The sequence below is a fragment of the Carassius carassius genome, chromosome 29, assembly GCF_963082965.1.
Source record: "Carassius carassius chromosome 29, fCarCar2.1, whole genome shotgun sequence".
Lineage (NCBI taxonomy): Eukaryota > Metazoa > Chordata > Actinopteri > Cypriniformes > Cyprinidae > Carassius > Carassius carassius.
Genome location: NC_081783.1, coordinates 14,370,608 through 14,385,807, shown reverse-complemented (window position 1 = coordinate 14,385,807; position 15,200 = coordinate 14,370,608). Strand labels below are relative to the sequence as shown.

The window sequence follows — 15,200 nt, the reverse complement described above, 5'->3', positions numbered from 1 at the left end:
GAGAATTCGCCAGAAAGAGGTATTCAGTCAGTGAGCGAGTGAAGGAAGCACCGGCATTTTAGCGATGACTCATCTGAACGCCTCTGATTGGCCAATGCTTTAATAAGCTCAAAAGAATCATGTGTGATTTGTTATAATGCGCAGCGCTGTATAAACGCATCTATCTCTGGCTCAGCGCCAGCAAGCGATCGTAGATCTGAATTTAGCAGCTGACTTGCACCAGTGTGATTGTATTAAAATTAATAAAATCTTAATCGGCTATTTTTTGTCTTTTGGAAGCTGCATTCAACTTGACTCCCCTCTGTTATAAGCCACACACGTACAACAAACTAATGTCACAGTGGTATCGTGTACTGTAATCGAATGTAGCCCAAGTTATTACCTGTTAAACAGTAGACAGCACACGCGGTGTTTATCTCCATCGCTAGCAAATAATATCCTTTGCAGATTTCAATTCAGTGCAGTTCCAGCCACGTTTTCAACGCTCTTTCTGTTCTGAAACGTTACAACTCCGAGTGAACCACTTCAGACGCTCAGCGCGTGCGGCAGGGAACTGAACGACTCATTCAAACTGATTCATGAACCAATTCACTCGTTTGCCAATTGGTTTGATCAAGCCTTTGAACAGTATTGACTCAAAAGAATGAATCATTCGCGAATGGGCATCGCTCATTGCCCAGAGAAAAGTAGACGGCGCGTTTGGAACAAACTGAAGCATTTATAACATTTATTGCATTAAGATAAAGTAACGAGAGGAGCGTCGCCCACAGTAACTAAGTAAAAGTACAGATTTTCCCCCAAAAATTTACTCAAGTAAGAGTATAAAGTACCCATCTTTAAATATACTCCGAAAAGTATTTGTTACCCCAAAAAATTACTCAAGTAAATGTAACGAAGTAAATGTAACTCGTTACTACCCACCTCTGATTATTTGATTTTGTAGGCTTTTCAGTCTTGTAAATTTGGTCATTGTTGCATTATTGTAGCATTTACCTTTCGTCGTCCATATTAATGTTCTCCGAGTCCGACTGTTCAAAAGAACCAGTTCGCATAAATGAATCTCGGGTCGGAACTTACGTGTAGCCTTGAGTTATTATTAACAGTTTGGAAGAATATTAACATGAAAGATACCGTTTTATTGAGTAATTTTTGTACTATGATTATCACTTATGAATTATAAATAAACCTAGACATGCCATCAAAATCATCGATTGCCAAATTACTTAAATCCAAACAAGATACGTGTAGACTGAGGGAGGTGCGTGCGCGCGAGGTGTCCTATGAATGGCAGTAACGAGCTTAAGGTGCAAATCCCAAGATTTCACAGATCTGTTGTATTGTTTTCGGAAAACCCACAAATGTCACGTCCAGTTTTTGTTAAATGACAGTAATTCCGGTGAGGACATGAAATGCGTGACAGACATTGCTCTCTTTCTGATCTTCTCCTGTATCGTGCAGCAGGTCGCACAGGTGAACAGCCTGAGAGACAGAGGGAGGAGAGCGCAGACAGGAGCAGTGGCGCCCCCAGAAAATGTTAACAGGGGTGGCCAAATGAGGCCACAGTAAATTTTGGGGGTGGCACATGAAAATAAAGAAAAAAAAATAAGGGTTTGCAATATAGACAAAAAGTTATATCTCTGTGAGTTCTAGGATTTTATCGATAACGATAATTATTTTGCTGAGTGTTATTGTGCTGATATCTTATTTTTAATTGTGCTGACACCTGATTTTTTTTTTACCTTTACACCATTGTTTCTAAAAGTGTGCACCATATTTTAGGTCAAATACTTGCATTTTGGCTGTTACCAAGCAAATGCAATCAGTATCAACAAAACTGATCTTTGCAATGCAGATAAAACAGAAGCTGCATCTGAAGTGTTATTCAGATGTTTTTACACACTGTTTAATGCAGCTCCGTGGAACATGGAATACTTTTACCTGCAGTTACAAATGAATAAATAATGTTTTGATATTTTAAAGATAAAACATTGAAAACTGATGTTTGAAATTATTTAAAAAATGAAAAGGTTCCATTAAATGTGAAATTAAAACCGCCAATAGGTGGCAGCGAGTCATTGTTAATAAGTGAGTCATTGCGATTGAACCGAATCATTTAAACGGTTGATTCATTCAGGAACGAATCACTTTAATGTTGCTCAGAGACGCAAAACTGTGGCTGCAGCAGCTGCTGCACTTTTTTTTCACTTCTTAAACTATTGTGAATTTACATTCTGCATTTAAATTAATAGGACCCACTGTAAATAATCCTAGGGGTGGCCGCAGGGGTGGCCAGAGTTTATACAGGGGTGGCCGTGGCCACCTGGCCACCCCTTGGGGGCGCCCCTGGACAGGAGGGAAGGGGAAGAGAAGAGGTCAGCGGAATGAAAGTGGCCTGAAAGGGAGATTCTCGCTGAAGCGCGCTGTGCGCGGAGATGATGCGTTTGTATTGGGAGTCACGTGTAAAAACGGGGCAAAGATTTTCGGCTGCGAATATGTAGCGAAGCCCACAGCATGTCAACAATACGCATCAAATACCCAAGGCTACTGGAAACAGATCTCCCGTTCTCTGAAAAAGCAGAGGACATTGTGTCGCGACTCTTCGGCGATGGTCAATGCTGGTATGTGCCGGAGCGCGCCCGTGGAAGCGCACTTCAGATTGAAGCACACGCGGCCCTCCGCCAGAGTCCTGTTACCGACAACTGCGGGGAATAATCACTGTCCTGACCGGATCGAGAGGCTGAGAGTGGCCGAAGAACACTGGTCTTCACTGTGTACATTCCTCTTCTTGATGCTTGAGAATGATGAATGCTCGTGACTGACTTTGAAAATACTTTTTATACTATGTTAATTTCTGAATTAAATTAACTTGTTGCACTACAAATTTTTTTCCTATTGTGTGATTCATTATTAGCACTTAAAATTAACTTTACATAAATATGTCCATCATCCAAAACAAAAAGAAGACATTAATTCAGAAGCTGGAGGTTCATCCCAAAATATGAAAAAAATAGTGTAATTACCTTTTGGTTTGCATAACATGAAAGTAATATGGTGACAAAAATTGGATAGAAAAAAATCTGTGGTTCTTTTGAAACTGCAAAAGAACTAATACCTGAGATAACCTGTGCGGAGAAACCGATGGGATCCACAAGATAAAATGTCTAAAGAACCATACTAAATAATTTCTTGTCAAATAATGTCTAAATAATGAGCAACATCTTTTTTAATTTTTTTTTTTGAAATATCAAAATTCAGTGTCCCCACCATGACAGAAAAAAATAAATGTGTGTTTGTATGTTTGGTGTCTAGAGACATAGTTGAGATGGAAATGAAATGTATATTGGTGTTTGTAATCATACTGAGTGATCTCTGGAATAAAATGGCAATAAAATGAAAATAATAATTATTATTATTTTCTCTATTAGCCTATCTCTTATCCTCATTTGAATATGAATATTCATGATAGTTTGGAAAGGTTGTTCTAAGCATGGAAACTGGCTTAATACTTTACTCTGCTTTGACCCAGATAGATCTCAAACCATATCCTATTTATGGAGGTATTTAAATCAGTGTGTGTGTGTGTGTGTGTGTGTGTGTGTGTGTGTGTGTGTGTGTGTGTGTGTGTGTGAGTGTGTGTGTGTGTGTGTGTGTGTGTGTGTGTGTGCAAAGTAGGGTTATTATTGTTAACCAAAACCATTAAAAACACCATTAAAAAACTTCAGATAAAATTGAAATAAACTAAAAAAAATAAATAAACTAAAATAATTAAAATGTAATAAGCTTTAACTAATAAATGAACAATGAATATATACATTTAAAATACATATAAAAGAATAATTCAACTGCATCTCTGCATGACTTGTAGCTTTATCTCAGTTGAAGAGTGGCTGTTTTTTTCTTGCATGTATTGTATTCCAAGTAGAAACACTGAATGACTTGGTTTAAACCCAGATTAATTACTCCAACAGTGATCACTGCATTCCAGCTGAAGCCATGTGCTTCTTTCCTACTAGTCATTACAAGAATTCTTGGAAATGGTTATTCTGCAAGCTACAGCTGGTGAACAAATGTAGTATAGAGCCCATGTTAACAAAGTTCAGAGCTGGAAAGATATCAAGACAATAGGAATATTAAAAGCCTAAATTAGCCTTAAAGGTGCAATATGTATTTTTTTACTCCGTTAGAGGGCGCATATTCAAAACAAACAAAGAAACAAAGGTGTAGTTTGATGACGCTGTAACTGAGTGTGGAATCATGGGGGTTGTCATCTTCATCCCAACTACAGACACAATCCGACAGGACTCGGGGAGAAATCACGTTAATGGATAAGCTAATGATTTATTAACGTAGAATGAAGCAAGGTGAGGCTGAAAGTCGTCGAAGCAAAATGTGCAAGACACAGCTCAGAAGCAGCGGAGCTTTTATTATGTTACAGTCGACCGCTTTTACCATCAGATCATGCATATGTGGGGGGGGCACTGTTTTATCATAGATACATTTGAAAGTTCTGTTATAATGCTACTCTGTGCAGTCTATTAAACGCACAACTTATTAAAGCATCTTTGGTTTTCTCCAAAACAAAACCGGAAATCGAGGGTGTATGATGTCATTGGCAGGCAAAACAATGACACTATGGACACGGTCTGTGTCACTAGTTAAAATTGCTTATTTCTCTAGATTTATACTTTCTTCGAAACATTTGGGATAATGTAAGTACACAAGTCAGCAAAATATATAACACTGTTCTAGTGGTTTTTAAATATTTTATTTAAAAAAATCTTACATATTGTGCCTTTAATTAATATTATTGTTAGCAATTTTTTATGATTGTTTGGCATTGGGATATGCCAGTATAAAATGTTCCTCTTGCGATTAATTGCTCATGCTTTTATCACAGTATTTTATTTTGAAATTTAGTAAAAAAAAAAAAAACGTGGTCATATTACAGTATAACAGGTAAAATAACTTTTTTTCATAACAAAAACAACTGAACATTTGACCCATAGATATCAATAAGATCTCATTAGTTAACAATTAACATTCACAGTGAGCAATAGCTACATTTGCTACAAAAGTTATTACCTAATCTTTGTTAAAAAAAATAAGTCTTAGTTCATGTTAGCTCATTAAATAACACAATTGTAACTTCAGATTTTAAGAATGTGTTATTAAATATCGGAATACCTGATTAATAAATGTTCAGAAGAACTTTTCATTGGCAGTTTATGTTAACTAATGAATTAACTAATGTTAACTAATGAAGCCCTAATTTAAAATGTGAATTAACAGTTAAGAATCAAAAAACATTGAAACAATATCTAGGACATATTGTAGTCCAGATTAAAATGAAGAAAGAAAAAGTTTTAAAATAAATAGCATTAAGTCTAAATACTTAAGTATTTGGCACTGTGATAAACATCATAGTGAAAACCCAAATCTGAATGATTCTGAAAAAAATTATTTAAATAAGTTTTAGAAAGTAGTGCAGCTGCTTTATTTATGGGGTTTCCAGGGTAAGGGCTCCATTTTCTGCAGTTTAGCGCCATCTGATGTTAGAGAGTGTATGTGCTTTCATTCAGCACGTCTCTCACGTGTTCTCCCATGTGTGTCTCATGCCTGCTTATTTACATCAGAGCCACAGGCATTTCAAGCAACATACAGTGGTGTTGTGCATTTTGACCAGTGATGGGAATAGTATTCTTAAAATGCATCCCAAATAATATATAATTATTCACGGTATTTAGAAGTGCCTACAATAACAATATTGGGCATATTAATTACCGTGATATATAGCATTACCGAATACCGGCACATGTCTAGTTTGGCATAATTACTGTTATTGTAATTGGAAATGCTTTATTTTTTTATATTACAGTTTACTTTTACAGTTTTACTGTTTCTTATGAACAAACCCTCTGAATTGGAGGGTTTGAATATGTTCTATAGCAATACATTACTGTTTTGAAGCTTCAAATACATATTTCAGGACGTGGCTCTCACTACAATCCAAGTGGTCTGTCATGAACCAAACATTCAAGCTCACAAAACTGATTTTAGCATCTTGTGGGTTTTTGGTTGCCATACCAGCCTGTGATTACGAAATTAAACACACTCACGCATGTTGTGGCCTCTTCTTTCCAAAAACATCATTCCCATCAAAATTATGAACACGTTCAGAATCCATTATTGCAGTTTGCTGATGTTTTCAGTCTGTCATTTAAAGAAAATCAACCAAAATATTTCTGGACTTCTAACTTGGAAGAAAGATAACTCAAGAAATAAGACGTTTTAATACAGATAAAGTTAGATATTGTAAAATCTGCACACACACCTTTGGCCATTGAGTAACAGAGGTGAAATCTAGTGCAGCACAAATACGCCCAAAACTGCATCATTTTGCCCAGCCTAAAACAGGTATTCACATGAAGAATTAATTTGCCTCTATAGTTCCCATATAAATACTTGTTGCGTGAAATTTAAGAATGAAAGAATAAGAATTGATTAGATTTCAGTTCTTTGCTCTTTTCATCTATTAATGAAGGTGTGGTGCTTACTTAAGTAGGATGCCAAGCGCTTTCTTCTCCCACTGAAATTAATTCAATCACTGCTCTCATGTAACCTCTCAAGGGGATCTTTTACTTCCTGGTGGTTCCTGCAGGGCGTGGTTTCGTGAAGGATTTCATATGGCCTGAGGTGGCCTGATCTCACACCCTGACATTCTGAATACTGATTGGCTAAAATAATGACCTTAATAAATTCCATCCTGGAAATAGTGGATTCCTCAGTAGAAATTGGGGGCTTTGTGCTGAAAGTGCCAGCTTTGGGATTTAGAAGAGATTTAGAGCTATGCACATTCCACATGGGACACATAATAAAAGTATGCAATCTTTATAAGAGTCTCAACATCTTTGTAGCTCATACTGAGTTTAGAAATATAATATTCAGCTGTACACTGTAGAAGTACATATAACAGTCACCTCAACTAATATAAATACATCTAGTTTGAAAACCTCAGGAATGCATTTATTATCAGGTTGTGTAAGAATGGTTTCAGTCTTGCTGAAGTAAAATATCTGAAATATTTGTATATAAAATATATTTGACTCCACATAATATCTTAACAGAAGCATCTAGTATCAGTGGTAATGTATGACGTCGTAAAAGATTAGATTTCCCAGTGGGCAATTGACACTGAAAAGAATTGACGTCAATTTGACGTAAAAAAAAAAAAACAGGTCAAATATGCAAATCAAAATGACGTCAAAAACGTTGACATGATCCTCGTATGTGAAACATACCTGGCAGTAAAGCCCATTCTTCTTCTTCTATGATGTTGATTTGATATACATATACATCATACATACATCAAACAGTTTCAGTCGTGGCCTAACGGTTAGCGAGTCGGACTCGTAATCGAAAGGTTGTGAGTTCGAGGCTCGGGCCGGCAGGAAATGTAGGTGCGGGGAGTGCATATACAGTGCTCTCTCCACGTTCAATACCACGACTTGGGTGCCCTTGAGCAAGGCATCGAACCCCCAACTGCTCCCCTGGGTTAGATGAAAACTACTTTGTGAATCGCGTGCGTGTTCTCAGGGAAGGGCCGTTTATTTTGTTAACTCCCTTGCTTATCCCTTCAGTAATTTTCATTTGTGGGACTTAAGCTGTTGTAATTTTAACTTTAGCAGAAAAATGTTTTAGAATGATAATATTAATGCAGAGGGAAATCATCTCAAGAAAAACTGCGTTATATAGGTAAATGCTGACGGAGAAAATTAACTATTTGTTAGAGTAATATTGCCATCTAGTGGGAAAAGTATTATATTGGCCACCAGAAACAACCCGAGGAACTGCATATGACTTTACAAAACATCTTACGGTCCATAACATTTTATTTTCAAGTCTTCACACAGTTTTGAAACGATAAACCAACGAAAACAATTCATTAACTTTTCTGAAACCATTAATTTCTGTTAAAGAATCAGTACACAAACATCACACCAAAACCATTACACAATACCCTCCTATTCTCCAACACTGTAACTACTTATTCTCAAGTCATGAAAACATAAAAGATATGAAATTAAAATGAACAAATGTGCACAAGAAACCTTATGTAAATAATAAGCAATTTGTTTTTTAATCATTACCACCACACAGGTAGAGAAGGGCCTTCTGGTAATCTCCATCAGTGTCCTCCTAAAAAATAATGGTAAAATCAATGTTAAGATTTATTTGTGTTTGTGACAAAGTGTGTGTTTGCATAACTCGCCTGTATGGTGCTGTAGAGTGATTCTCCATACTTCTTCTTGTATACCGCTCTGATGTCCAGCATATCCCGTTCACTCCTGGACACCATGATCCTTATGAGAGTCTCATCATCAGTGCCAGCACGCTGTAAATAAACAAACCAATAATGTGTGAAATCAGTTATTTCATTATTATTCAGACCAGCACATTAATTTAATGAACAGGCCACGAGTTGTTTTGATTTTTCCACTTGGGAGTGTCAGCAATTGATAATCCAAAATGAGCAGCAAATGATCCAATTCATGATCAGAAGAGAAAAAAACATGAGATTCTCATGGAAATAAGCCTTCATACCCGCATAGACTCTCGAACAGATTCTGCAAAATAAGCAGGCACGCTTTTTGCGCACTTAACTAAAGGGGAGAGAGAAACATAAGTTTTAAATTTCAGTTAAAGGGACAGATTATCCTCCAGTGTCATTATTTATTCAGCCTCATGTTAGGAGTCCATCCTAATAGCAAATTTACATTTAGCAACACAACATGGATTTTCGTACCCACAGCAAGCAGCAGTGCTTCCAGGTTCCCAGTGCACTCATCTTTTATGCTCTCTTCAATGTCACAGCCGGCAATCTTTTTGTAGGCATCAAACACTGAAACAGGGTTACCGAAGCCATTAGGATGGCTCTTCAAGGCAATTCTGAACACATCAAAAGTCTTTGAACACACAAGCGTGCACCTCTTCTCAGGTGTTCGGTGCTCCTGTTGCCGAGTATGTTGATGAACTTGTCCTCGTCCGTGCCAAATTTCTCCTCTCCAGCAGCAAACAGCTCCTGAAACACGATCAATGAACAAACACTTCTAAGGTTCGTAATTTAAACCTGAGGATCCAGTTACGTATTTTCCATGTTTACATCAACATACATACGCAACTCTAATGATTAATCAAATACATGCTGTGTGATTTAAATCCCTTGCTATTTAAGTTGTGAAACACGAAAGGAGATATTAAGCACAATGTCCAAGCATCTGTGTTGAGTAAAATAAAAGTGGATAACGATTTACACTACCAAGCTCAAACAAATCATATTGTTTTAGAAAACTTGTAAATAAAGTGAATCAGTCATAGACAAATTTTTTAGATACTTTTATGGGGCTTTTTGTCTTTTTTGGAGCTTCACACTATAACTCACCATCAACTTATAATAGATGCTTTGATATTCAACCTAACGTCTCCTTTAGTATTTCACAGGAAAAAAGAAAATATTACAAATATGAGGGTAAGCAATTGATTAAAATCACACAAAAGGAAAATGACTCTTTTGAGGAACACAAAAGAAGGAGTTTTGTTTTAACATTAATGTTTTAACTGTTCATAGACATTTTACTTTATTCAACAGAATAAGTCATACACTTTTGAAATGGTGTGAGGAGTAAATGTTTTATTTTAAGGGTAAACTGTCTCTTTAAGAAATTCATAATACTGTATTCACTCATGACTAGGAACTTTACCTTTGTATCTTTCTCCACTCTGCTCTCATCCACTCCCTCCTCCCTGTTTCCCTGAGTATAGGAACATAACCAAGGTCAGAGGACGTCACAGAAACATCAGCCCTCCTCCATCACCGCAAATATGTTGAGACGGAGTGTGGAATTTTCCCTAACCTGGTAAACTCCAATATTGAATTACCCAGACTTTACCACTGAGAACCAATTAATCTTCTCAACAACATTAACTCAAGAGCTGTTTTAATTACTTAAGGATGCCTTCACTGGTGCTCATGTTATCATTCCAGGAGGAAGCTGCTCAGTTTCATCTCTCTCCCATCTCTTGCCCTAATCAACACATTGACTGAAATTGTATATCACAGTATGATACATTTTATATACTAGTAATTTAGTATTGATAGATGTATCATGACAATAGTTATTTATGCTGGAAATTATACTAGAAATGGTTAATATGTGTCAACATTTCTGATAATCCACTGAATTAAATATTTTACAAATTAAAAGTACTAAATACTTTATTTGATTCTCGGAACTAATTTTATTACTTTATTTATTTCAAAATGTGCTGCACAAAATCAAAGATGATTATAACTATTATATACTTCATTCGACTTTTTTATAATCTTTCTTGTGCTCTCTCTATCTTTACCTGTGCAAGGATCACCAGCAACCTCTGGTAATGTCCTGACGTATCACCCATGATGTCTTTTTCCAGCTTGCTTCCATATTCTAGGTCAAGACACATGAGACAGGATCTGTTGACAGTTTACATTTATCTCGACAATTGCTGCTTATTGGTCCCATTGGATTAGTTTAATGGGAAGGGATCAGTTTTAACAGTGATGCCTTCTAGAGAGTCATACAGAGAGTAAGGCATCTTTGAAGAAGGGAACCCCACAGTTAACAAAAACAATTGACCCTTACCATTTGAAATGTATTAGTGGAGTGTTCAAAGGAAATATTAATAGACACGATCATGCTTCAACCTTACAATAGTGGGACATTTTCATGTCAGCCATACATTGTGCCTGCATGATGAATGTTACCTTTCTTATAAGCTTTGGCAATATCTTGTATCTCATCACATGTCCTGGATGCCAGGATCTCGATTAAAACTTCGTCCTCTGTACCCACTCCCTGTAAGAAAATAAACAATTAAAAAGATAACCAATCTAAGATAAGTTCAAGTCTATCGTAATGGAAAAGCATTTTCATAACAGTGTGTTGTTGTTGTTTTTTATTCATTCTTTTTCTAGTTTTTAATTATATCCCATAGACGATGGAAATGTGTGATGTTACCTTGATGGCTTTATGGAGTTCATTTGCATCATATAATATGGATGGATACATGAGGGCCACGATGAGATCCTCTAACTTCCCTCCCAGCTCTGACCGTAAGTCTTTCACTAGATCCTGAAAACATGACCCAAGAAACAGAAGAAAATATGTTGCCCATTAAACTGAAGATGTGAAACTCATTAGCGTTTTAACATTGTTTTAGACCCTCATGACGGCACTGAATTACATCAACTTCAATATGAGGCTGTGTGCAAAACAACAGCTCAAAATGATTAATCTCGATGTACTGCTATTGATGCACAGCAGTGCTTCTAAGCGACTGAATGGAAAAAATAATGATGTTAAAATATTTTTCATAACTTTGAACAGCATTTTTAGTGTATTATCGTTTTCAGAAGATGTACTTAAAGTGAAAAGACATTTTTACATAATTTAGATTCAACAAACAAATTATTCCTTATTTGACACTAGATAATGTAATTTGCTCACCTTGCCAAAAGCCTTTTTATAGGCTGCTTTTATTTCCTGTCTCTGGCCATTACTGCGAGCTGCCAGTAACATGAGGATGGCATCTTCATCAGTGCCTGAAAATAAAGCATTATAGGAGAGGGTGAATGTAAGATATAGTTAAGAGTGAGCCGAAGATGTTTTTTTTTAGTCCACTGATCAGTATAATTTGCTAACAGCAATTACTAGTTATCACTGCGTATATACAGTTACCACTATGTTCTGGCTAATTATAATTGCTTATTATGAAAGGAAAATCCACCTAGATCTTAACAAAAAGGGGTGAACTCTCTTAAAGGTCTGCCTTGAGAAACTTACCAATCCCTTTCATGGCCTTGCGTAAAACTTCTGCATCATGCTTTGCATTGAAGTTCACAAAAGGTTTCACACTTCCTCGGGTTGCCTGTAGAAAACACAAAATCAGAATCAGAATCAGAAAAAGCTTTACCAAAATGAATCTATTGCAAAAAAAAATAATAATAATTCATTATGTAATATAAAGTAGTACATGTTGTTCTATTCTAAAATGCATTACGTGTCAGGTTAACTACAGATATCCTTTGAAGATTCACCAATAAGATCAAAAATTATTTACAGCCCTTATTGGTTGCCAGATATGTTCTCACATCAGAAAAGACAGTATGCAGGACAAAATATTTTTTTATATCGAACCAAAGGCACAAAACCAGGTTTTGTTATTTGCAGACTGAATATGAAAATGTCATATATACATAATCATTCAAGGCACTAAAAAACATGAAGACATGTGGAGCAGGTGAATTCTGAATGGATTAGCCAGCGCAGGTGTTTGAGAATATGAGAAACATCAACCTCATTTATTAAACTCATGCATGTAGTGGCTCGTGTCATGTCTCTCATCATTACCATGTGTAAATATTGAATATATATTTAGCAGACAGATATGAACCAATAACAGTGGAAACTGTTTGCAATAATTGTTCTCTCAGTCTCTAGATGACCTTTCAAAGGCTGGAAGCAACCATTTCCACATTTCTTGTTTACATTGCGATTGTATCTTTCTGGTAACCCTTTAAAACCTCTGTAAACACTATATACACACAGAGTGTCTGTAATCCATACACAACTGATTAAAGATAGACCAAGATTGCATCTCAGGTTAATGATAGTGCTGCGGTGAAGAATGAGATAAGGTATAGGGTTTGGGTTTAGGGTTCAAGTTCAGGTTGAAAGTTAGGGATCAGTTAACCCCGAGACCTTCAGTCTGATTTGATACCAACAGCAGTAGCGTTAATCTTTCCTTGCTCTTATGATTTCTATAATAAAGTGCTATGACAACACATATACATCTTAGAATCACACCAGCCAGTGTCATAGCATTAAACTTTAAAGAAACAACACACAATATGCCAGCCCAAGCGTGGCTAATCCTTGTAGATGTACTACAGTATATGGGTGTTTGCTTGGTTCTGGCAGGTGTGGGATGATAAAGCTAGTGACCTGTTTCGGTGGGTATCCTCAGTCTGATCTGATAATGGTCTCATCTGCTGTAATCTAATCATCCATCACTTTAACCACCACCATGGTGACTTAACCGTCACCATGCCAACATCATGTTACGGCTGGCATTACGGTAAATTAGAATTCAAGGGTTAAGTTATCAGATCTATGCCAACATAGATCTGATAACTTAACCCTTGAATTCTAATTCATGGGAATTCATTTATGTGGAAACTGCCCCGTTATTTATTTATTTGTTTATTTATTTATGATACTAATGATTTTTACAGTTATAATAATACTTACATTTGTATACTTATAGTTAAACTATTAGTTTTAATAAAAAAACAATGTTTTAAACTTAGAGTTAATCCAGCACAACAAGACACAAGACAAAGACCCAAATTAACCTAATGAAACTCATCATAAACTTAAATATTAATACAAATAGTGGTACAAATGCAAAATTATACAAATGCAGCTCAAAACTCACCATTTGTACAGGTACAGGCAGTACTGTGTTCAGTTCTGGAAAAGAGTAGGCTATATAAAGTTTTCATTATCAGAACAGTTATTAAACAGTAATTGAAACTCTTTACGTTGTGAAATTGCACGTCCTAGAATCCACAGTAGCTTAAGGGCTTTAAGACTGTACATAAATAATTCCTGTCATTTACTCATTTAAGCTATGCTGTAACACAATACGTTATCTATTCTGGACAGCGAACATGCCTACCTGATGCTGTATTCAGTCACCTGTGCGCGAGAGGTCAGACTTCTGGCGCGTGTCAACAGTCAGCGAAGTTATTGTAGCTGGATGAAGGACACGCCCTCAAAACCAGCTGTCAATCATACTGACTGACGTGGAGAACAGAGTAAAAGACAGTAGTTGTCACTGTAGGCTTTATATTCTGTGTCCTTGTCTTGGTGAATTAATAATTCTCATCGTTTAGTAGACAAAGGGGTTTTAATTTTATTGCTATTTTATTATTATTTTAATTATAAAAATAGTTAATATAGGAATGACTATGAGATGCTTAGATCCGTTTAAATTTATTTTACAGCATAACTCCAAACGTCCACAAGTGGCCAGTACAGAGCTAAATTTGGGCACATTTTATGTTTTATCTATATCTATATCTATATCTATCTATATATATATATTATATATATATATATATATATATATATATATATATATATATATATATATATATATATATATATATATATATATATATATATAAAACGTTACGTTTTTATTCCCCAACTGGAATTTCTACCTTGAATATATCAGCCAAACAATTGTGTCATTTGTTACATTTCCACAACAATGTAATGTCCGTCACATGACCTTAGACATGTCCTTAGTTTTGGATAATTTCATAGCTATCAAAATAGTTATGTAATAAAATAGCATACTATGAATACTATGACAAAATTATAGCTAGTGTACTTTGGTTCAGCTGTATAAGTTGTTTGTGTGCAGACTAAAGATATTCTAAATATTTTCTTAAGATGACGTTCAGATGATGTTTGCTCAGCTTTGAACATAATCAAAAGTTTTAATATTATTCATTATAGAAGCATCAGGCTTTGACAGAAGTAATCAGCCGAACACGGAGAACCCCTCTCCGAATACTGATTTACTGATACATGTGATATATTGCTTTGGCCTTCCTTAAAGAATTATGTTTTTGTCAGAGCCTTTTAATGATATGCTTATTTTATTTATGTGATTTATACACCACTTTTACACAGCAAAATAAACCTTATTTGTCTCATACTCATTGCTTGCCAGGCAAGAGAGAGACAGCAATATTAAGATTAATAATTATCAATCGATTACTAATGTGTCCGTGGCTAAAGTGCACTAAAGATCACTCACATGTAAGTATGCCTCATCAAATAGAAGAACCCAACTGTTTGTTGGGCTAAATTGCTCAAGTATGCAGTGTGGTGTGAATTTAATTTTCTCATTTGCGTCATGCACGTCAACACACAATGTGAATGGTTTAATAAAAGCAACAGGGTTGACTTCACTTGGATTCATGGCTGAAGATGTTTTACTAGCCTTGTGAATGATATAATGATGACTGAACCATGCGTACACACATACATGCAAAGTATATCATTTGTTTTAGGTTTATTTGGTTT

The 15,200-nt window shown here is 35.8% G+C and overlaps 2 protein-coding genes across 2 annotated transcripts; one reads left to right on the top strand and one right to left on the bottom strand.

Annotated features, from left to right (window-relative positions):
* Positions 1-1,404: 1,404 nt before the first annotated feature.
* On the top strand, positions 1,405-2,815 carry LOC132110139 (fibroblast growth factor-binding protein 1-like). The gene is made up of 2 exons (XM_059516732.1): positions 1,405-1,512; positions 2,360-2,815. Exons 1-2 carry the CDS (start codon positions 1,405-1,407, stop codon positions 2,813-2,815), a joined length of 564 nt encoding a protein of 187 aa, XP_059372715.1.
* A 5,078-nt stretch (positions 2,816-7,893) lies between these two features.
* LOC132110138 (annexin A5-like) lies at positions 7,894-13,671 on the bottom strand. Its single transcript, XM_059516731.1, has 12 exons — positions 13,537-13,671; positions 11,883-11,967; positions 11,547-11,641; positions 11,058-11,171; positions 10,805-10,895; positions 10,408-10,487; positions 9,759-9,809; positions 8,986-9,079; positions 8,804-8,899; positions 8,602-8,660; positions 8,270-8,392; positions 7,894-8,196 (listed from the first exon to the last, which is right to left on the bottom strand). Exons 1-12 carry the CDS (start codon positions 13,537-13,539, stop codon positions 8,137-8,139), a joined length of 951 nt encoding a protein of 316 aa, XP_059372714.1. The 5' UTR covers positions 13,540-13,671; the 3' UTR covers positions 7,894-8,136.
* Between the last annotated feature and the right edge of the window lie 1,529 nt (positions 13,672-15,200).